Source organism: Papio anubis, chromosome 12, assembly GCF_008728515.1.
Source record: "Papio anubis isolate 15944 chromosome 12, Panubis1.0, whole genome shotgun sequence".
Classification (NCBI taxonomy): Eukaryota; Metazoa; Chordata; class Mammalia; order Primates; family Cercopithecidae; genus Papio; species Papio anubis.
The window spans coordinates 58,989,470-59,012,684 of record NC_044987.1 but is presented as its reverse complement, the minus strand read 5'-3'; the positions used below and the strand labels follow the sequence as shown (position 1 = coordinate 59,012,684).

The 23,215-nt window shown below is 52.9% G+C and overlaps 1 protein-coding gene across 5 annotated transcripts in view; it reads right to left on the bottom strand.

The window, feature by feature from the left end:
• The window catches only part of ARRB1 (arrestin beta 1), a 97,116-nt gene that overhangs the window by 6,570 nt on the left and 67,331 nt on the right, over positions 1-23,215 (bottom strand). For 2 of the 5 annotated variants that reach the window (XM_003910425.5, XM_009186944.4), the window contains exons 3-15: positions 21,390-21,450; positions 17,555-17,599; positions 16,580-16,776; positions 15,279-15,338; positions 14,393-14,460; positions 11,940-12,075; positions 10,692-10,776; positions 10,168-10,240; positions 7,427-7,564; positions 6,259-6,342; positions 5,057-5,080; positions 2,394-2,464; positions 868-919 (exon numbers count right to left, since the gene is read on the bottom strand). In XM_003910425.5, the coding sequence (XP_003910474.1) occupies positions 868-919; positions 2,394-2,464; positions 5,057-5,080; positions 6,259-6,342; positions 7,427-7,564; positions 10,168-10,240; positions 10,692-10,776; positions 11,940-12,075; positions 14,393-14,460; positions 15,279-15,338; positions 16,580-16,776; positions 17,555-17,599; positions 21,390-21,450 (1,094 nt within the window). Of the gene's footprint in view, positions 1-10; positions 720-867; positions 920-2,393; positions 2,465-2,788; positions 3,110-5,056; positions 5,081-6,258; positions 6,343-7,426; positions 7,565-10,167; positions 10,241-10,691; positions 10,777-11,939; positions 12,076-14,392; positions 14,461-15,278; positions 15,339-16,579; positions 16,777-17,554; positions 17,600-21,389; positions 21,451-23,215 lie in introns of those variants that run through there. The other 3 variants (XM_021926325.2, XM_009186943.4, XM_009186945.4) reach the window with 3 other exon arrangements.

The following is a 23,215-nucleotide window of genomic DNA, read 5'->3' as shown; positions in this document are numbered from 1 at the left end:
AGAACCTTTCTCCCAGGAAGTGTCAGCTCAGATTCTACCATGGGGGATCCCACACAGGAGAAGGCTGGGGTAGGAGGATGTGAATCTAAATAGGGGAGTAGAGGACCTGTTCGTGAGGAAAGGGGAGGCTTAAGTGGGGTTTCAGGACTAAGGACTGCCTTTAAGAACAGCGAGTTCCCTTCTACCATGAAACATGTCCACTTAGGACCATGCAGGGGTCCATCCAGGTCCCCTGCCCAACAGGGTTCAGCCAGTGCATGCGGCATCCTCATGGGGTGACTTGAGACTCCCACACCCCAGATTTCTCCTGGGGGACAAGGGAAGATTGGCTTTGGAGCTGCAGCAAGAAAACCAGTTGGCCCTGGAGGTGGCTCTCGCAGTCGGCCCAGGTCCTCCCCCTCTGGCCACTGTCCGGTGACTCGATGGCCTTTGACCGCAGGGAAATCCACATCGGTTGGTCCTCAGGAGTCAGAAGCAACAAGATCCCCAGTCCCCTGCCCACCCCACAGCCTGATTCCACTGGTTGGCGTGGGCAGGACAGGAGAGCCGAGCCCAGGGCCATGGACCAGCCCTGTGTGAGCCGAGCAGGCGCTGTGGATGGACGAACAGACTGACGGACGGACGTGCAAGGACGAGGGAGGAAGACAGACCCCACCAAGGCAGGAGGAAGAGGAACAGGCACGGAGGGTCCTTCAAGTCACATGCAGGCAAGCGGGTTGCTGAAGAGGCGAGCAGAGGCAGCTCTCAGCAGACGGGGTTAGACCAGCGGCTCCTCAGGGGTTAATAAGCATATATGCAAATGACCCCTCCGCCCCGCCCACCCACAGCCCACCCCGTCCCCGATGCTGCAGGCAGGGTTCGGCTTACTTTGTGTCAAGTTCTATGAGATTGGTATCTACTGGCGTCTGGTTCTCTGGAACTAAACACAGGGCGGGTGGGCAGAGTGTCCAGGGGTTAGTGAGTGGATGAGCATGGGGCGAGTAGGCACAGGCCCCCACCCTGGGACAACCAGACTAACATGAGGAGTGCAAAAGAAAAAGGGGAATGGAGAGGGGGGAGGACTCATTCCTGGTACTGAAACACCCCAAAGCATCTGAAAGGCAGGGAGGAGGGCACCAGGAGGGCCCCAATCCCCACTGCAGCCCCAGAAGAACAGAAAATCCTCTAACTTCTGTTTCTTTTGGGAGGTCTCCAACATGACTTACGTTAATTCCTAGCATGTATGACATTTACCAACTCTAAGACAATCTTTTTTTTTTTGAGACAGAGTCTCGCTCTGTCGCCCAGGCTGGAGTGCAGTGGCACGATCTCGGCTCACTGCAAGCTCTGCCTCTCAGGTTCACGCCATTCTCCTGCCTCAGCCTCTCAAGTAGCTGGGACTACAGGCGCCTGCCACCATGCCCGGCTAATTTTTTTGTATTTTTAGTACAGACGGGGTTTCACTGTGTTAGCCAGGATGGTCTTGATCTCCTGACCTCGTGATCCACCCGCCTCGGCCTCCCAAAGTGCTGGGATTACAGGAGTGAGCCACTGTGCCCAACCAGACCATCTTTTTTATATTTTCCTTCACATTTTAACATCTCTGAACTTGGAGTGTATCTTGCCGTCGATGGCACTGCACAGTTTAACCATGGAAGATTTTCCCTAATCATATCTACTATAATGTTGTCTCTCTTCACTGAAAGTCTCAGATTCAGTGAAATATGACCAATCTGCTATCACTTGAAAAACATGACAGGCCGGGCACGGTGGCTCATGCCTGTACCCCCAGCACTTTGGGAGGTTGAGGCAGGCAGATCACCTGAGGTCAGGAGTTTGAGACCCTCCTGGCCAACATGGTAAAACCCCGTCTCTACTAAAAATACAAAAATCAGCCAGGTGTGGTGGCAGCCGCCTGTAATCTCAGCTACTTGGGAGGCTGAAGCAGGAGAATCTCTTGAGCCTGGGAGGCGGAGGTTGCAGTGAGCTAAGATCCACTCCAGCCTGGGCAACAGAGTGAGACTATCTCAAAACCAAAAAAAAAAAAAAAAAAAAAAAAAGGAGAAAAACATGATAATAGTGTGTCCAGCGGTCATCTTATCCAAGCAGCCCCTTCCCCTACTTCCAAACGGGATCCAGCCCATGCCTGGGTGCAAGATAGAGGCTCAAAGCATGGTCAGTGAGTTCCCTCCTCCACTCCTGGTCTCCCTCTCCCATGGGGAACAGGAGCCACGCCTCACTGTGTCCTGGTTGGGTCAGAAGCAAATCGAGTTCTGGATCCCACAAAAGATGTGGGGACCTGAGAAAAGGGTGACTGGGCTGAGGGCAAACCGGGGGCGGGGGGGGGTAGGTTACAGGGTCACATGGCAGCTGCTAGAGAATCCCTACCCCAGAGACCCACAGATTCTGCTCACCTTCCCGATGCAGGGGTTCCTCTTTGGGCTTGGGGTGCATTAGGGTGAAAGGCAGTTCCACAGCCACATCACTGAAAGAGACCCAGACCCAGTGAGCCTTGAGCAGACTCGCAGGCTGTGAGACTCGATGTCAACGCCCTGTCAGGGAGGACTGCGAAGGGTTTTGCCATCAGAGGAGGTAGATCCAAAAGATGCCCTCCAGCCCCAGTTCTGCCACTCAGAGCCTCCGTCTGCCTGGGAGCTGGATGAGGACACTTCCTCTGGCTCCAAAAAGAAATGGAAGCCTCCCCTTTCCTGAGAAGGCTCCCTGGGTTCCCATGGGCTGGGAGGAGGCCCAGGGGTGGGAAAGGATTGCCCAGGGCAGCATGCACCATGGTCACTGCGGGGCTCCAGAGGTGCCCTGGGACCCTGCCCACCTCAAATCGCCACAGCCACCCTCACCTCCCCTGACACTGCCCTTCCCAACTTCCAGGTTGGAACTCCTCCCACCCTCACACCATCCCATCTCCCAACACCTCCAGGGCACTCTTGTAAAAGTGCTCAGGTGACCCTAGCACCCCTGCAATCTGGATGAAGCACTGTGGAGGTCAGTTTAGTCAGGTTTAGGATGGCCCCAGGGCCCAAGGCTGTCCACGCTGTGGGGATGCAGGAGAAAGCAGTCGGGAAGACCCAGCCACCAGCCAGTGCTTCTGATGGGGCTTTCTCTGTACTTGGCCCTGATGGACAGAATAAGAGCAAGTATTCACATGGTACTGACCCTGTGCCAAGGATTACTGTAAGCCCCTTCCATAGAGTAACTCATTTAATCCTCGCAACAACCCTATTATTATCCCCAATGTACAGACTGGGACATTGAGACATGAGGAGATTAAAATATCTTGCCCAAGGTCACACAGCTATTAATGATAAGTGATAGCAGATTCTGGCTCCACAGCCACACCCTTGATCACTGTGTGACAGTAGCAGAATTGAGACCAACAAAAGCAACCCTGAAGGCTCCTCTCGGCTTGAGGTGGCATCACCCTAGGAGACCCCCCAACTGCGAGTGCCTACAGGCACAAGCCACATCTTACTGATCTTTTTGTCCAGAGCCCAGTTGGGAAAGAGGAAGGGACAGGGAATGGAGTGGTCAGAGGCACAAGCCATGCAATTAGAAAGGTCTGTTCCACCAGCCTCACCACTCGCTGGTGCAGCACTTTCTAGCTTTGAGTCTCGCTGAGCTCCACGTGGAAATGGGGATAACAACAGGTTCTAGATAGCCTGTCTTCTAGAACCACTGGAACTTCTGGGAGATGAGGCAGCTAAAGGGCTGAGTTAAACTGTGAAGCTTGACCAGGCACAGTGGCTCAAGCCTGTAATCCCAGCACTTTGGGAGGCCAAAGCGGGCGGATCCCTTGAGCTCAGGAGTTCAAGACCAGCCTGGGCAACATGGTGAGACACTGCCCCCACCACCCATCTCTACTAAAAATACAAAAATTAGGCCGGGCACGGTGGCTCACGCCTGTAATCCCAGCACTTTGGGAGGCTGAGGCGAGTGGATCATGAAGTCAGGAATTCAAGACCAGCCTGGCCAAGATGGTGAAATACTGTCTCTAATAAAAATACAAAAATTAGCCGGGGTTGGTGGCAGGTGCCTGTAATTCCAGCTACTTGGGAGGCTGAGGGAGAGAACTGCTTGAACCTGGGAGGCAGAGGTTGCAGTGAGCCAAGATGGCGCCACTGCACTCCAGCCTGGCCGACAGAGCGAGACTCTGTCTCAAAAAGAATTTAAAAATCAAATAAAAATGTGAAGCTTATGCCTGCCAGAATCATTACTTCCCCTCAGTGGGAACCTGGGGGTTTTACAAGGCTGTCAGAGCTATTTGGCCTTTTTTTCTTCTCTTTTTTTTTTTTTTCCTTTTGCTTTGGGGATTGCTTCAGAATGGAGCTAGTGGAAGACTGGGTTTGCCAACAGTTTAGTGGAAGAATCTGGATCTTAACCTTCTACTGGGCCAGGAATGATAAGGTCAGGGGCCACATCTGATTCCTCTCTGGGACTCTGGCACTCAGCACTAGCCTGGACACAAGCCCGGGGTGAGGAAATCTTTGCTGAATTATATGGAACTGAATTGAATTGAACGAATTTCACCTGTCAAATTAGTCTAAGATTTCTTAGGATGAGCCACACTGCCATCTTGTGACAGGAGGAGGCCAAACTGCTGTGTTTGGGGTACATGCATTTTTGGAATATAAGTGCATCTAGCTGGCTGCAAGGAGACCTTGTTTACAAAATAGGATCTCCTAAGGACCTCTCCTTAGCAACACTCGGCCAGCAGTTCATCCTCACTAGTGTAGAAGTTTGAAAGTCATGAAGTCTGCATTTCTCCAAAAGCTCCTATAATTCAGGTGATCAGTAATTCAAACTGCTCTCTTGGGGGCCACTCCCTGTATCAATGTAATCAGGCTTTGCTCTCTGTAAAGGTCCCTGTCACTCGGGTGGGATGGAAGAGCAAGGTAAGGTTTGTTAAAGAGAAATTGTGTCTTCCAGCTCACACCTGAACCTGGCAATCTGAAATGACCACTAAGATTCCTTCCAACCCAGTGCCCTGTGATTCTGGTCAGTCAACCCAATGGGCTCCAGGCCCTCTAGGAAGGTGGGTGAACGGTGGAAGGGAGGAATTTACCTGGATGCAAGATCTCCCAACAGGCTGGGTGGGTCAGAGGAGGCAGGAGAAGTGGTTGGGAGAGAGTTCAGAGAGGAGAGAGGAAGAAAACAAAAAGCACATTCATTCACCACTTCTGCTGTCCCCCGGACAGAGAAGACCCATGGGACACACTCCCATCCACCCCCCTGCACAGCCCTGACTGCTCTTTCAGGGATACACTGAAATGGCATTAGCCCTGCCCCAAGGGACTGGGATCCAGACCCAGCTCAGCAAACCCCCTGAGCCCCAGGATCTTCATCTGTAAAGGCAGTGTAAAAATTAACCCCAGTGCTGCCTGCCCCAAGGGAGGCTGGGCTATCTAAAGGCAGAGGGAAGGACTCCGGAGTTGCCAAGAATGTTTGAGGGACTGCAGATCCTGAAAGGTCACCAGACACAGGATTTGGGATTTGTAATTTTGAGATGTTTTATTATATAAGGTCAGGATTACACACTGCCACTGCCAAGAGGCATTCTTCTAATAATCAAGGAGACCCAATGTCTAATGGGATTTAGCTTTTCAATCTTTTCATAGAAATTTATGAATTAAGTTACAAAAAAGAAACGTTGTTTTTTCTTCTTCTCCCCAAGCTTCCACCAAACTATGCTCCAGGGCAGGTAAGTCTGGTCCACCGCTATGACCCCAGCCCATGACCTGAGTTAGGGGAGGAGATTTCAGGCAATGTTTGGGGCACTGTTTGGGCCTCTGTTTCACCATCTGTAAAAAGGCAAAGCTGACTAGCTAGTAAATCCGCAATCCAGCTCTGGGTTCTGAGCCCTTTTAGCTGTTTCCTCGGAAAAGTAGCTTGGGCATGCATGGGGGTGGGTGCCATGCCCACAGTGTGATGAGGAGATTGCACCCCTGGGCACCCCACAGCATAGACTCTGAGGACGCCGTCCCCTGGGCATGGCCAATCCTCAGTGTGAGCCCAGACCCAGGATAGAGGAGGAGAAGGAGGAGAGAAAGAGATGGCCGGGGGTAAGAGAGGGGCTGAGGGCCAAGGAAGGAAGAGAGGAAAAGCGGGCAGGGGAGGAGAAAGAGGAACAGAAGGGACAGGAGGTTCCTCCTCCAAGGTGGATGCAGCTAAAATGGCTGCAAACAGGCAGAATGGGGCAGGGGCCTGTGAGCATCTGCAACGCTCCCCTCTGCACGCCAGGGTCTTGGGCTTGGCTAGAGCACTCACCCGCCCCGAGACACCACCAGCTTTACTTTCACTTTGTAGGAAACAATGATCCCCAGGATCTCACGGTTGGCGCCTTCCCTCAACCTGCAAAGTGACACAGGGGAGCCGGTTCAGGGGCCTTGCCAGGTGGGCGAGACACCTCAGGGGTGGGTGTGCTGGGGGCCAGTGGCCATCCATCCCCCATTTGGCTGGCCACTCAGCTACCATGTCCAGTAAAGTGCAGTGGAGGTGAGGAAGGTGAGCAGTGCCCTTAGGTAGCAGGGACCCAGAGCCCCGGTTCCAAGTCTGGCTGTGAGACTCGCTCGCTGTGTAGCCCTGTTGAGCCCCTCTCCCTGCCCAGGTCAGCATGCCCACAGTGATGGCCGGGCTCCTCCTCCCCTCAGATGGATTCTGCTTCTCTCAGCAACCCATGGGCAGAAAGGGCCACACACAGAGTTCACAGAGGGCCAGGCAGCTTGGGTGGGGTGGGGGCCGTCAGAGAAGGACTTCTCCACAGAAGTGGTGCCTCAGCTGGGTCTTGAAGGTGGATAGGGTGTGAGCCAGTGTGGAGACAGGGCAAAAAGCTTCAGGTAAGTGGGAGGCTGTGCAGGGGCTGTTGAGGAGAGCTGAGAGAGTCTGTGCTGGAGTGGTGGCTGCTCTAGACGCAGGCCAAAGCCCCACTGAAGGACCACACTCGCAAGAGGGCAAGATGGCATCCCCATAGCCAGGGCTCTGCTGGAGCAGAGTAGCCTGGAGGTATCCATGTGCAGCAGGAGTGACCAGATGCCCTGGGACCCCTGACTTGGAGGGGCACCCCATGTTGGGTCTAACCCAGCTCACCACTCTGGTCTCTCCTCAGGGACACCCCATCTGACTGAAGGCATTACGTCAGAAGCTGCCACCTCTTGCAGGAAGCCTTCCCAGGTTGCCCTCCCCCAGGCATGGTGGCAGAGCCCAGCACTGCCTGAGCGAGCTGGCCTAGTGGTCCATCTTATTCTCAGTCACCCCTGGGTAGGAATGGGAGCAAGGAGGCAGCTTCCCTGACAAGTCAAGCACCTGAGGACAGGCCCTGACAAGGCTGTGGAGAGGGTAGCCTGAGCTTTGTCTCTGAACTGGGGGGACCAAGGAGGGTGTGGCCCCATCAGGCAAGGTGCACTAGGAGCCCAGGACTAGGAGGGCAGGTCCTCACAGGGTGCTAGAGGCCAAGTTCGTGTCTTCATGCTTGAGCTTCCCGTCCAAGGCGAGGCCTCGCTTCTCTCGGTTATTGGCTAGGAAGGGGGTCAGTGTGTAGACCTTGCAGAACGTCGAGCTGGGTGCCACAGTGTCACTGGGAAGAAGGGAAGCAGCTGTGGAGATGGCCCTCCCCAGAGCCAACCCCACCCCTGATCTCCAGCCCAGCAGAATATCTAGTCTGGGCCTGCTCCAAGTCTCCCTCTCCCAACCTCTGTTCCCCAGATGCATGGACCACTTGGGCCAGCCCAGCTCAGGTAAGGAGAACCACTGCCACTCAAAAGAGGCACATCTATCTACATTCTACGCACAAACAGGACTGAATCTGGGATATTCTAAAAGATTGTCCAAGTCAAGCAGCACAGTGCTGAAAAGCATATTCATTTAAAAAATTACAGCTGGCCGGGCACGGTGGCTCACGCCTGTAATCCCAGGACTTTGGGAGGCTGAGGTGGGTGGATCACCTGAGGTCAGGAGTTTGAGACCAGCATGGCCAACATGACGAAATCCCATCTCTACTAAAAATACAAAAAATTAGCCAGGTGTGGTGGCGGGCGTCTGTAGTCCCAGCTACTTGGGAGACTGAGGCAGGAGAATGGCATGAACCCGGGAGGCGAAGCTTGCAGTGAGCCAAGACTCCATATCAAAAATAATAATAATAAAAAATTACAGCCACAGCCGGCACAGTTGCTTATGCCTACTGTAATCCCAGCAACTTGAGAGACTGACAGGAGGATTGCTTGAGGCCAGGAGTTTGAGACCAGCCTGGGCAACATAGCAAGACCCCATCTCTACAAAAAATTTTAAATATTAGCCCGATATGGTGGCACACACCTGTAGTCCTAGCTACTTGGGAGGCTGAGGCAGGACGATCACTTGAGCCCAGGAGTTCGAGGCTAGCTGTAGTGAGCCATGATCATACCACTGCACTCCAGCCTGAGCAACAGAGTGAAACTCTGTCTCTAAACATTTTATTTAATTTTATTTTATTTTTTTATTTTATTTAATTTTAATTTTATTTTTTGAGACAGAGTCTTGCTCTGTCGCCCACGCTACAGTACAGTGGTGTGATCCTGGCTCACTGGAACCTCCACCTCCCAGGTTCAAGCAATTCTCCTACTTCAGCCTCTCAAGTAGTTGGGATTACAGGCGCACACCACCATGCCCAACTAATTTTTGTATTTTTAGTAGAGATGGGGTTTCGCCATGTTGGCCAGGATGGTCTCAAACTCCTGACCTCAAGTGATCCGCCTTCTTCAGCCTCCCAAAGCGCTGGGATTATAGGCATAAGCACCAGCCCTGTCTCTAAACAAATTTTAAAAAGAAAAATTATAGCTACACACAAACCATAAATGAAGCTATTTGGGCAGCCATATACCCATCATATAGGCTCAACAATTAAAACGTTACTTGCTTGATCACATCCATCATATATAGGGCGTTTTGACTGTCCAATTTTTACTTGCTTTTGCTCTATCCCCCACCCTTTCCAATGAGAGAGCTGTCATGCAGCAGATAGTGAACAAGCCTTGGAGTCGGACGACCTGTGTTCCAACCCCAGCTTTGCTGCTTGCTAGCTTGCAAGTCACATCTCTCTGAGCCACTTCCTCCTCCACACACTGGGGCAGCAGCAACCCCAGCCCCACAGTGCTTCCTGAGAAGTAAACAAGTCTGTGAATGCAAATGCCTCCCCAGCCATCCCTGCTGGTATTCGTTATGCAGACGCTGGCACCATCTGCAGTAGTTGCGATTTTCTACTCTTTAGGGATTATACGTTACTCTGGTTCTAGATCATTTCACTTTACCATCAGGAATCTATGCCTCATAGCTCTGATTTTTTTGAAAAAATCAACAGTGGATATGAAAAATATCCAATAACCAGAGAATGCTTGATCTAATCATAGCATGTTCACCTATAGGACATTAAAAACTATTTCAAAGGCCATGTAGTAACATTTTAAAAAAGTTTTAAGTTGCAAGAAATACTGATTGGAATTATATATAAACAAATACACATATACATGTAAAATTATATCGGGTGTAATTGCCCCAAGAAATTACTTGCAGGGCCAGGGGGAAAAAAAAAATGTGTGTGTCTTTGAATGGGAGCATTTACTTCCTTTAGGCAAGTAAAGATGTTTCACTTGAGATCTCTCCTCTTGCCTCAGCTGCCAACAAGCTTGGGACAAAGTTCAGTCCATGCTCAACCATAGTAGTTCTCCTCAAACCTGGATTGTGTGTGTGTAATTATGCTCTACACTCCCCCACACAACCTCTTTCACCCAATGAGCTGGATTACCCCTTTATCAAACAAGAGCTGTGTACCTAGTGCCTTACCCACTTTGCCCTGGTTACCAGAAAGTTCAAGAACAAAGTATTTCCCTTCAACCTAGGTTTCTTGTACAACGTAATTATCTTCTCTCCACAACCCCAATCCCCTTACATTCATTAGCTCTTGTTTTGTCGTTCTAGTTTTAGTGGGTCTCTTCCTTGACTGTAGCACGCATTTTCTTGTAGATAAATCAGGTGGATGGTTTCTAAAAGGCTCTGTGGGATCATCTACTCTGAATGGCAAGGAAGTCTGAGGCCCAGCCCTCTGCCAGGTGGAGAAGAGCCACCTGGACCTGTAACGGGACACCTAGAGCTTCTCTTTTTCCCACCGAATCCCACACGCCCAAGGCCAGACTTGTGCCCACTTACTCAGCCTCTTCCATGGCAACAGGGCACTTGTACTGAGCTGTGTTGAAAAGGCAGATGTCTGCATACTGGCGCACTAAGGAGGGAGAGGAATCGAGGTGGAGTGAGTCAGGAATGCAGCTCCCATGGAGTCTCACAGGCGTCCCGGGTTGGGGATATTCAGCCCCAGGCAATGGCCAGAGGCCACCAGTGGGGACTTCTGCATGAGACCACCCCTGTCTTCCATCCAAAGGGTAGCCCCAAACACATCCCTTTCCTTCCATAACCAAAGCCTTCCCCTCAAGGACAGCTGTGCCCAGAACCCAAGAAACTGAAGAGGTGGCTTAAAGAGCAAGCTCATTACCTGGCCAATAAGCAGCCTGCCTTACCCGACTCAAAAGCTTTGCCCTGTGGCTCAGAGCACGCCCCAGGCTTCAGTGGCTACTTTTTATACAAGGCTGTTAACAAGGGGAGATCCTTCGGCCACTCCCAGCCCTTGGGAAGACTGCCTCTTGCTGTCCCCTAAGCTGACCCTCTGCCTGGGGTACCTGAGATCTTGATCTTCTTCACCGTCTTGTTGGTGTTGTTGGTGACGTGGACGTTGACACTGATGGGTTCTCCATGGTAATAGATCTGGGGGGCATAAGAAGGGATGGGGTTGGCTGGGAGGACAGCAAGGTTCTAGGGAAAGGGGAGGGAGAAAAGCCCCCACGCGATCTTCTGGGGTTCCCCAGACCTTGGGCAGACCTTCAGAAGGGTCTGCTGCTCCCTTCTGAAGTCCATCACATCCCTCAGGTTCATGCCCCCTCTGCCACTCCTTTAGGCCCAAGAGATTTCTCTGAATCCCCCAAGGCATTGTGACATTTGCCCCAAGTTCATCAGCCACTTCCCACTGCTGCTAAGGTGGCACGAAAGCCACCAAGCACATTAGCCTTCAGTTCCCTGGTGGGACCCTTGAAAGATAATGGAATTGGAAGGTGATAGTCCTGGGCTCCAGCCCTGGCTTGGCCACCAGTAATCGTGACAACAATAACAACAATAACACTGACGATGATGAAAGCAGTGTGACCGTGGGTACGTTAAGCCTCAGAGTCTCCCTCTGTGCAATGAAGGGGTTGGACTAGGTGATATCTGAAGTCCCTGCCAGCTCTAAATTCTGTCCATGGAAGGATCTGGAAGAAGCAGGGAAAGGTGAGGAGGGGCTGACCAGCTCACTGAGGGAGCCAGCTCTGAATCCCCACAAAAAGGCCTCAACCTGCATCTTGCCCCAAGGCACTTCCCTTCAGCCATGCCCCGAGAGAGGGGGGGTGCCCACACGTTGAGGAGGGGCTAGCCCAAGCTCACAGCAGGCATCAGTCATCTGGGTTTGATTCAGAGCTTGAGGGGAGGCCCTTCCTTCAGCAGGGCTTGTCGCCCCGATGCTCAGGGTTTGGCAGGGAGGTCACAGCCCCCCACCGTACCCCCTCTGCAATGCTGGTTGACCTTCAGCACTCGGCCTGAAGCAGGCAGCTGGTGGAGGTGTGGGGGAGATGTCCAGGACCTTCGGGAGGGTCTGCTCCTCCCTTCTGAAGTCCATCACATCCCTCAAGTTCACGCCCCCTCTGCCATTCCTTTAGGCCCAAGAGACTTCTCCAAATCCCCCAGGAGAGGTCTCAGATTCCCTGAGCCCTGTGGTCCTTGGGCTGGGGGTAGAAGCTCCTACCTGAGGCATCCCTGCAGGCCAGGAGAGAGCTGGGATCTGAGGCCCAGGCCCTAGTGGAGCAGCCCCCACCCCCTGCCCAGTTCAAGCCTCCTACCTCCTTATCCAGGGAGGCCTCTAGGTGCAAGGGCTTGTCCGACATGAGGAACTGCCTGGTGGTCTCGGCTGTGGGCTGGGGGCCAGGCCTCTCTGGGGCATACTGAACCTTCCGGATGACCAGACGCACAGAATTCCTAATGGGGATGGACGGAGTGAAAGAGGACCAGGGTCACCTGCCTTCATCCCCTCTCCTTGCAAGCCTCACATCATTCTCCTGCTCAAGAGACTGGCATGGCTCTTCAACGCCTTAGAATCCAGCCAAACTGCAGAGATCAGCATAGGGGTCTGTCACTATCTGGCTCCATTCCATCCTCCCCTGTTCTATCCCAGAAGTGCCCTGTGGCCGCACTTCATTTGGGTCCTGGTACCCAGCAGGATGCTGAAACAGGGACTACATTTTCACCTCCTGCTTCCCTACGTCACCAAATAGGTAACAATGTCACTTCCCACCTCCCTATGTCACCTTACACAAATAGTGTCCCTCTGTCATCTATTTTGGTGACACAGGACACTATTTGTGTAAGCTCTTTAAGGACAGAAATTTGTGTCTAAGGTGTTCACAGCTGTACTCTCAGCACCTATGACTGTGCGTGCCATATAATAAACACATGCCAGATATCTATTATGTAAAACTACGCAGAGGGGACAGGGGTCCCAAGAAGAAATGGGGTTTGGGGAGGCATTGGGGTTCAGGGAGGAGGTGTGGATTCAGTCAGGGGGATGCAAGCCAGTGAAGGGGACAAGCCCAGGGAGGGGAGAAGGCCCATGGATGAGACTGGCTCCACGAAGGTTACAGGGGATCAGGGAGCAAATGAGGATCTGGTGAGGGAGGGGGACTCAGTGAGGCCCTCTCTGAGGCATGCTGGGAATGCTACATCTCTGTTGCTCAGATAAGCTGCTTCCATTGCCTGGAACGGGGGAGCCAGGGTCAAACTCCCAGCTCTCCTCTTGCTAACTATGTGGCCTTGGGTACATTAACCTCTCTGCCTCCATTCCCTCATCTGTAAAGGGTGATGATAGAAGGACCTATCTCTTTTTTTGCTTTTTAAATTTTTATTTATTTATTTATTTTGAGGTGGAGTCTCACTCTGTTGCCCGGGCTGGAGTGCAGTGGCACGATCTCAGCTCACTACAACCTCTGCCTCCCAGGTTCAAGCAATTCTCCTGCCTCCAAGCAACTGGGATTACAGGCATGTGCCACCACACCTGCCTAATTTTTGTATTTTCAGTAGAGATGGGGTTTCATCATGTTGGCCAGGCTGGTCTGGAACTCCTGGCCTCAAGTGATCTGCCCGCCTCGGCCTCCTAAAGCTCTGGGATTACAGGCGTGAGCCACCGCGCCTAGCCAGGACCTAATTCTTAGAGCTGCTGTGAGGATTAAATTAGTTCGTACAGCCCAGCACTGTGAATGGTGCCTGGCACCTAATCAGCCCTTGATAAATGATAGCTTCTATATCATTATTATTAGTAACTCCTTGGTGTGGATTTTAAATGTCCCATTGGTGGTAGGGTGAGAGGGGTGGCTCTCAATGTCACCTCCTCTTTCTTGTGCTTGCTAAGCCTCCTCCCACATCCCACAGCACCCTTCCTTTTCCCTTGTCTCAGGTCTTAAGAGGAAAAGGGAGACAGAGAAGCAAGGGAGAAAAGTCCCATCTCCCCACACACAGGCAGGGCTGCAGATGCAAATGTATGCAATACACCCTATAGCCACCAGGTGGCAAACTCAGCCCATGCCCTAAAAAGGCTGCTGTGCCCTCAGCCAACCTCCTCTGGGAACAGTGCCTCTGGATGCAGGAACATCAGCGTTGAGAGCCCACCAGCTCTTCCAGGAGGCAGGCAGAGCACAGCCTGACCCAGGAGGGGCAGGCCTGAGACATCCGGGCCAGCTGTTTCTGGCTGCCAGCCTGGGCTCTCTGTCTGCCCGGGCTGTGCTTCTCCGGAGAATGCTTCCCCTCTCTCGGATGTGGGCCGAGCTCCCTGTCACTCTGCCCTGGATGGGTTCACTATCTCCACTTCCTCCTCACTTAGAAGCTGCCATTGACACACACTCAACCCCTGCTGAACTCCTCCCAGGAGGAAAACTGGAAAATGGGGATGGGTCAGGAAACAGCCTGCTTACGGTTTAACACAATCTGAATTTAGGATTTTTCCAAAACAAATTAAAAAGACATGCAGTCTGGAGGGGATGAAATGAGAGGAAGGGAGATGAGGGAGGAAGCTTCCACAACGGTGCAAAGGAGAAGATGCGGCAGCCTGAACCTAGGCAGTCAAAGCCACCTCCCCCAGGAAGCCCTCCGTGACCTCCCAGCTTCCAGAGTGCCCTTCCAAGGCTGGAATGTGCGCCCTTCCTCACACACTTCCAGGTATTGTTACTTATCTCCTCTTGGACTTTGCCCATCCTGTCTCCCTCCCTCACCCAGCAGGCAGCCCACACCCTGGCATCCTACTCACCGCTTGTGGATCTTCTCCTCCAAATTCTCCGCACAGAAGGCTTTGACTTCATAGTCCACACCGCAAGCCTGTGGGGAAGGGGTCACTGACCACAGGGCCTTGGAGAAGCAGGGTCCCCAGTACACAGCCAGCCTACCTCTCATTTTACAAGCGAGGACACTGGACAGGAACACCAAGCTCCCACAGCCCAGCCCTCCTCGGTCTGGAAGAAGCAGGGGAACGCCCCTGTGCTCAGCCCCAGTGCTGTGCTGCCTCCTCCATCTGACATGGGACATCCCAAATCATCCAAACAGGGCTCTGCTCTTTGGACTCCTGCCTCAGTCTGGGTGGCCATCCTCATCCAGGCAGCTGCCCAGAAATAGCAACAGGTACCTGAGCGGACTGGGGGCACCTACTACTACTACTGTGTGCAGACCTGGCCCTGGGTGGCTTCTCCGGTATCCCTCTAATAAGACAAGGAGGCACGTGCTGTCATCTCCATCTTGCAGATGAGGAAGCTGGGCTCAAAGGTCTGCAGCTAGTGGTGTCACTTCTCTCCAAGCCTCAGTTTCCCCATCTGTGACATGGGGATGATCACACCTTGATTCAAGGTTGCCAGGGGTTACGTGAGGCCAGGTGTAGGTCCTCAGAACACTTTGGTCCTGTTGCAACCAACGCCACTCAGGAGGGCCTCTGGACCCATCACTGAATGGGAGAGTGAGGCTGACCCCATACCTGCTGCCCTGTCTAAAGAGAGACTGGTTGTCCAAGGTGGGACCAGCTTAGCCTAACACTGTTCAACAGGGAGAGTGGTTCTGTGTGTCCAGCACCTCCCAGGGAGAAAGCCAGGGACCTGGGGACCTAAGAGTCCTGGAGCCAGAGAGATGGTCCCCTTGGGGTAACCTACCTTCCCTGTGTCTTCGGGCCCCGGCTGCAGTGTCACAGAGCATGGAAGGTTTGGAGGGATCTGTCAAGAAGACAGAACGAGCCATCTATCACATCCACCACTGTCCTGTCTCATGTCTTGCAGCCCAGACACGCCCATACACCTATCAGACCAAGGGCCCCAGGGGACAGGCCATGTCTACCCCATCAAACCATGCCAACCCATGCCCCGCAAGTGTCTGAGTTTTCTTTATCTAAAGAGTTTGGCCTAGCCCAGTTCTCGCAGCAATGGTTTAAATAGATCTTTCTATGATGTCTACTGTAGTTGGCAGAATAATGGTCCCCCAAAGATGTCCACACCCTGATCCCCCAAACCTGGGACCTTAACGACAAAAGTGACTTTGCAGATCCAATTAAGGCCTTGAGATGGGGACAGTATCCTGGATGATTTTGGTGGGCCTGATATCATTATAAGAGTCCTTAGAAGTGGAAGCAGGAGGCAGAAATGTACGAGCCAGAGTGATGGGATGTGCAAAAGGCTCAACAGCCACTGCTGGCTTTGACGATGGAGGAAGGCACCAGGATCCAAGGAAAGCGAAACTGGAAAAGGTGGACGCTCCCTGAGGGCCTCCAGAGGAGCCAGCCCTGCCATGCCTCCATTGTAGCACACTGAGACCTGTTTTGGGACTTCTGACCTCCAGAGCTGTAGGCTCATACATCTGTGTTGTTTTAATTGCTGCCAAGTTTGTGGCAATTTGTTTCAGCAGCCATAGGGAGCTAACATGTCTATGTGGAAAAGGTGACTCCATAACCCTCTCCACTCTCTAAGTCTCCCAGAAAGGGAGGGACCACACTGAATCTCAGAATCAGAGAGCCTAAGAAACTTGAGATTTTGAAATCCAGCATCTTAGTCTCTGATTTGAAAGGTGGTGGAGCAGACAGATCACCTACTTGCCATCCCTCTCTTGCGAGGTGGGTTAAACCAGGCAAGTGGGGAGCTGATCTGAGCGGGAGACACCTTGCAGTGACTCACAGGCCACAAAGGGCTCCTGCTTTCTCTGAAGCCCCTTGGCGCCCCCTTTCTCCCACCAATGACCTGGCCTCGGTCTGAGTGGCCCAAAGGTACAGGTGACAAACCCCAGCAGGGGCTAGAGAAGAGACACTTACCAGGTAACATAGGTGTCAGTGCCCCAGGTCCCAGCATACACTGGGAAACTGGGTGGCAGGGAGCAGCTGACCCACACCGACCCCTTATGCCCACCCCAGAGGGCTTCCTAGAGGTGGTATTTCTGGAATGGGGCTCCAGGGGTGGCAGTTCCTGACCTCAAAGGTGAAAGGGTAGGCGTGCTCGCCCAACTTCTTGATGAGGCGCTCCTGCAGCCGCGTCAGGGGCTTCTTGTCCTCGGGGGCTGGTGGGAAGGACTGCACGTTGGCCACAAACAAGTCCTTGCGAAAGGTCAGGCCCAGGACATCCAGGTCCTCCCGGCCATAGCGGAAGGCGCAGGTCAGTGTCACATAGACTGTGGGGAGCAGGGAGCACTGAGAAGGGGCCTGGGAGAACAGCAGGTGAGTCCCCCAGAGTGCCAACAGCAGCCCTGGGACAGGCCCCGCTGGAGGCCCCAGGCCTGTCCCAAGCTCTTTGGGGATGGCTGTACTGTCTCCACCAGGAGGGGCTGGTATTGAGTACCTGGAAGGATGCCATGGCCTGGCCCCTGGGAGGAGGAGGGGGCTGCCTGCTGAGCAAGCCCTGTCCTTCTTCCCCCTCCCACCTCTCCCCAGGGCATGTATGGAGGGGTATGGAAATGGTCTGACAGGCTTGGCGGGGGCTGGAGTAGTCTGGCAGGCCTGGGGTGGGGATAGGACTGGGGAAGGAGCAGGGAGTTGTAGGGGCAGGGCAAGTGCTGGGTGGTATCTGGAAGGCAAGGATCTTGTCACAGCTCAGTCGCCCATTGGTGCACATTGGTGCACATTGTCTTCCTGCACATTGGTGCACATTGATACTGCCCCGGTATCATCGTTCTGTTCTGTTAAAGAAGACCCTAATCCTGCCCTGCTGGCATCCCCAGCCTTGCCATAGTCATGACATATTGATGTGAAAGTGCTCAGGGCATAGGGAAACCTTCTCCCAAAGTAGGCTTGGGGCAGGGCCGTCCCAGGCTGGAGGAGGCAAGGGCATCTGTGGGGGTATTTGTTGAGGCTTTCAGGGGAACCAGTGGGGACGGACAGGGAGATCCTATGCTAGAGGTCCAGGGGGAAGAAGAGGCCCTTGACAGGCTGGGGATGGGGGCCACAGCCTACCTCTCCTCTCTTTGAGATACTCAGGATCCACCAGGACCACACCATCTGGGGAAAGGACAGAGAGTGAGCAGCCTCTCCCAACCTGGCCTCCCAAACCTCTGCGCCCCCAAACACCAGCCCAAGCCCAGATTCAACCATATGTCCATCTAAAATCATCCTGAGAAAAATGGAAAGGCCGGCACCTAGAGGGTGGCACTGCCCACCTCCACCATGCTCTACCTTTCCCTCATCCCAGGCCAGCCTAACAGACCCAGCTGGTGACTTTAAGCAGGTTAGTTAACATTTCTGTTTCTTCATCTGTTCGTAAGAATAGTAACACAGGTCCAAAACTCTTAGAACCAGGTATACTTTGGAATTTAGAAATTGTGAAGCATAGAGAGGCAAAATGGGCCGGGCATGGGGGCTTATGCCTATAATCCCAACACTTTGGGAGGCTGAGGCGGGTGGATCACTTGAGGCCAAGAGTTCAAGACCAGCCTGGCCAATATGGTGAAACCTCATCTCTACTATAAACACAAAAATTAGCCGGGCATGGTGGTGGACACCTGTAGTCCCAGCTACTTGGGAGACTGAAGCAAGAGAATCACTTGAACCTGGGAGGCGGAGGCTGCAGTGAGCTGAGCTCATGCCACTGCACTCCAGCCTGGGCAACACAGCGAGACTCTGTCTCAAAATAAAATAGGCAAAATGGTACACATTCCATATATTCTGTAATGACCTCTGCAAGATCTGCACCCTATTACTAAAGCCATTGATACCTCCATAGGAAAACACAAATATTCTCACCAAGAGGCTAAATATAGCCTCACATCAGTTGGGGTCAGGTTTGCCAATGAATGAATTCTGCATTAAACTTGGAAGCAATGCTAGGTTTTCAGAGCTTCTTGGGCTTGCCACATGTGAATCAGGGGTTGTGATCTGCAGTGCCTCCCTCATGGGTCTCCCGTGAGGACTGAATGGGTATACGCATGAATGTGCACATGCATACAGCACTTAGACAGTGCCGAACACTCGAGAGCACTCTGCAGGTTGTGGAAGGTGCCTCAGTGCCCTGGCCCTCGGGAGCAGAGTCCAGCTGAACACAAAGGACATCTCTGCTCAGCACCTCAGGAGGCCAGAAACACTGGTTCAGGGTCACCCCCTTGGCTGACATCCCCTGTCTATCTCTGGCCAAACCTTTCTTTCCTCTCTCTCCCCCTACCCTCTAACCCATTGTCATTCCATTGCCAGTGGAAGAGGAGGGCCAGGATGGATCATCAATGTCCCGTTGGTGAGGCCAGTGGGCTCGGACTTGTGTGCAGGTTTGGTGGGGAACCGGTAAGCATAGGGAGGGTATGATCAGATCAAGCCAAATGGCAGGGTCACTATGGGAGAAGGGTCACAGTAAGTCCCTGAGCAGCTCTGCACAGTGCCCCAGAGTGTTTGGGGATCCCAGGGCTCACAAGGGGCCTGATACAGAGGGGGTGCTCTGTGAACACCTGCTGAACAGCTCTCAGGGTGCCTGCGTGTGTTGGGGGCTAGATTCCTACCCCTCTCCTCTCCCAGTCTCTGGGCTGCCTCTGCTGCTGTCCTTAGTAGGCCAATGGGTACGGATAACACTGGCCTCAGAGGGCCACCAGAAATGACAACATGAAGCAGCCACAGGTGAGCACCGGGATGCCTGCTCCCAGCCTCTGAGGGGCCAGCTCAGGGAGAAGATGCCAATGGCAGAGGGACACTGAGCTTCAGAAGACACCAAACAGCATCCTAGGCAGGGTTGGAGGGGAGAAGTGGGGGTGTTTGCTCCAGGCCATGAAGGGCTCTGCTGACTGTCCCCTGGCCCCTGGAGCCCAGTGTCCCCAGGTCTTCCTCCTGGTGAGCTGAAGTCCATAGCTGGGCTCGCTCCCTTGGCTCAGGGACCACACAAATCACTCCTGCCCTGGCCCCAGGACAGCCCGCAGGGACACTGATGGGAGGGGCCACACTAGGCCTCACTTTGATTTGCTCGTCTTTTTTTTTAAGACAGAGTTGCCGGGCGCGGTGGCTCACGCCTGTAATCCCAGCATCTTTGGGAGGCCGAGGCGGCTGGATCACGAGGTCAGGAGATCGAGACCATCCTGGCTAACACGGGAAACCCCGCCTCTACTAAAAATACAAAAACTAGCGGCATGCTTCTGTAGTCCCAGCTACTCGAGGCTGAGGCAGGAGAACATGTGAACCCGGGAGTATGAGCTTGCAGTGAGCTGAGATCGCCACCACTGCACTCCAGCCTGGGTTTACAGAGCCAGACTGCCTCTCAAAAAAAAAAAAAAAGACAGAGTCTTGCTCTGTCACCCAGGCTGGAGTGCGGTGGCATGATCTCTGCTCACTGCAACTCTGCCTCCCGGGTTCAAAGGATTCTCACGCCTCAGCCACCCCAGTAGCAGGGACTACAGTTGTGCACCACCATGCTCTGCTTTTTTTTTGCTTTTTTTTTTGTATTTTTTAGTAGAGATGGGATTTCACCCTGTGGGCCAGGCTGGTCTCAAACTCCTGACCTCGGGTGATCTGCCTTCCAAAGTGCTGGGATTATAGGCGTGAGCCACCATGCCCAGCTGGCTTGCTCATCTTTCAAAGATCATTGAACCTCTTTGGACCTCACTGTGTCCATTTATAAAATACGAGTAATTCTAGGCTTCCCTCTCACAAACAGGCATGAGAAGAGACCATGAGACCAAGGCTCTTCCAATGAGAGCAGTCATGCTTAATCAGGGTGATTCTGCCCCCAGATGAGACACTTTGGCAACGAATAAAGACTTTTTTTTCCCCCCCCCCCCGAAATGGAGTCTCACTCTGTCTCCCAGGCTGGAGTGCAGTGGCACAATCTCAGCTCACTACAACCTTCATCTCCCGGGTTCAAACGATTCTCCCATCCCAGCCTCCCGAGTAGCTGGGGTGGGAGAATTACAGGTGCCCACCGTCACGCCCAGCTAATTTTTGTATTTTTAGTAGAGACAGGGTTTCACCATGTTAGCCAGGATGGTCTCGAACTCCTGACATCAAGTGATCCTCCTGCCTCAGCCTCCCAAAATGCTGGGATTACAGGCATGAGCCACCGCACTCGGCCTAAAGACATTTTTAGTTGTCCTAACTGGAGGATGAGGTACTCTGGGTATTGAATGAGTAGAGGCCAGGGATGTGGCTATCCAGCCTATAACACACAGGACAGGCCACACCAACAAAGAATTATCCAGTCCAAAATGTCAAGCATGCAGAGATTGCAAAACCCTGAATTTGAATAAGAACCTGGAAGATGCCTTCGGCCACAGCCCAGCTTCTAGCAGGACTGCCATGTACGTGAGGACAGCTCCCATTTCACAAGTTCTAAGAAGGACTCTCCCTCTCTCTCCCACCCTTTGCCATCACACGGAAGCAGAACAAAGAGTTTTGCAGACTCTGCCAGGTTTGAACTGGGTTCCTCTATCTACTCGCTCTGTGACCTGGAGTAAGTCACTGAGCCACTCTGTGCCTCATTCTCCTTGTCTGTAAAGCAGGGATAGTCATCATAGCCACCCCCACTGTCTGCTACATGACACACCTTATAGTAAGTGGTGGTGTCTGTCGTCATCACCCTCACCCTTCTTACCGTCATCAGGACGCCTTCCCTGATTCTCACCTCAGTCCTTCCCACAGTCTCTTCTTGCAGTCCTCACTTGAGTGGGAAAGTAGCTGCTCAGTAAATGCTTGCTGTCTGAAGCAGGAAGCCATCCACCCCCGTTCTTGGCACCAAGCCCCTCTGGAGAGCTGAGAGCTATTTCTGGGAGGCTTGGCCAGCCCCATGTTCCCCCAGCCCTCCTCTCGCCCTCCAGGGACTCACCCACAGGGTCCACGAGGTCGATGTGGTCCACAAAGTCCCGCTTTCCCAGGTAGACGGTGAGCTGGGGAGGAGAGGCAGAGGGGGCGTTAGCAGCCGCAGGCCCGGAGGACACAGGACCCTGCCCTGGAGGAAACCCTGAGAGCAGCCTCTGAAACTCCAGACCCATCCCTAACTCTTATCAAAATCCTAACTGGACTTGGGCCTTCACCCCATCCCTAATACCAAGATTCGCAAACCCTTGTAAAATCTTAAAAGCACCTCTTCCTCTCAAAACCCTGTGAAGAAGTCATTATTGTTCCTGTTTTACAGATGAGGACACTGAGGCCCGGAGAGATCTTCATGCCAAGCACCACTGCCGGTGGAGCAGCAGCGGCAGAGAAGCCAGGTGAATGGGAGTGCGGGCATCTCAGAGGGTGAGAGCCCCCAGGCAGGCAGGAGCACGGAGCCCTCAGAGGCTCTGAACGCGGGCCGCACTGTGTTCTTCAGTTGCTCCTCCTCCCATGTAGCCAGGCAGGGATCCACTGATACGAGGACTCGTTTTCTTTCTCTTAATTAATTTTTTTTTTATCGAGATGGAATTTTGCTCTTGTTGTCTGGCCTAGAGTGCAATGGCGTGATCTCAGATCACTGCAACCTCAGCCTCCCGGGTTCAGGTGATTCTCCTGCCTCAGCCTCCTGAGTAGCTGGGATTATAGGCGTGCACCACCACGTGCGGCTAATTTTTGCATTTTTAGTAGAGACGGGGTTTCACTATGTTCGTCAGGCTGGTCTCAAACTCCTAACCTCAGGTGATCAGCCTGCCTCGGCCTCCCAAGGTGCTAGGATTACAGGCGTGAGCCACCGCGCCCAGCCTAATTAATTTTTTAAATTGACTTAAAAGTATATGTTATTTATCATGCACAACACAATGTTTTAAAATAGATATACATTGTGGAAAGGTGACCTCCAGCTAATGAACAAATGCACCGCCTCACACAGTTAGCAGTTCTGTGTGTGACGGCTTGCCTTCTGAAGCACTGAGGGGTCGGGGACTCATGCCCCACTCAGTAGCCAGCCAGGAGGGAAAAACTCCGAGACAGAATTCCAGCGGCTAAACCAGATCCAGAGTGTCACCCTGATGTGTCTGTTGCTCAACAACCCTTCAATCCTCGTGACTCAATCGCCATCATTATTTCTCAGGTCCATCCCTTTCCATCCCCACAGCCACTCCTGCCTAGACTACCACACCAGCTCCTTGCTGCTCACTCGCTGAGAGCCTGCTCTCCTCTTTAGCTAGACTAGACATCCTAAAATGCAAATCTTTTTTTTTTTTTTTTGAGATGGAGTCTCGCTCTGTCGCCCAGGCTGGAGTGCAGTGGTGCAATCTCAGCTCACCGCAACCTCTGCCTCCTGGGTTCAAGTGATCCTCACACCTCAGTCTCCCAAATAGGTGGAACTACAGGCATGCACCACCACGCCTGGCTAATTTTTGTATTTTTAGTAGAGACAGGGTTTCAAACTCCTGACCTCAAGTGATCCACCCACCTTGGCCTCTCAAAGTGCTGGGATTATAGGTGTGAGCCACCATGCCCGGCCCTAAAATTCAAATCTAACCATGCTACTGCCGCCTGAAACCCATTAATGGTTCCTCAGTGTCCAAAAATAAGGACGACAAATGGGTTTCATTCCAAGTGCCAACTCAAATCTACCAGCGGGGAGAGGGGGCAGGGAGCTGTCTGGGACTCTGGGCTAAGAAGAAATCTAAGATGAAACCCTGGTGCAGCAGGAAAGGGCGATGGCGACTAATGTTATCTGCTGTGGGCACAGAAGAGAGATGTGGAAGCACA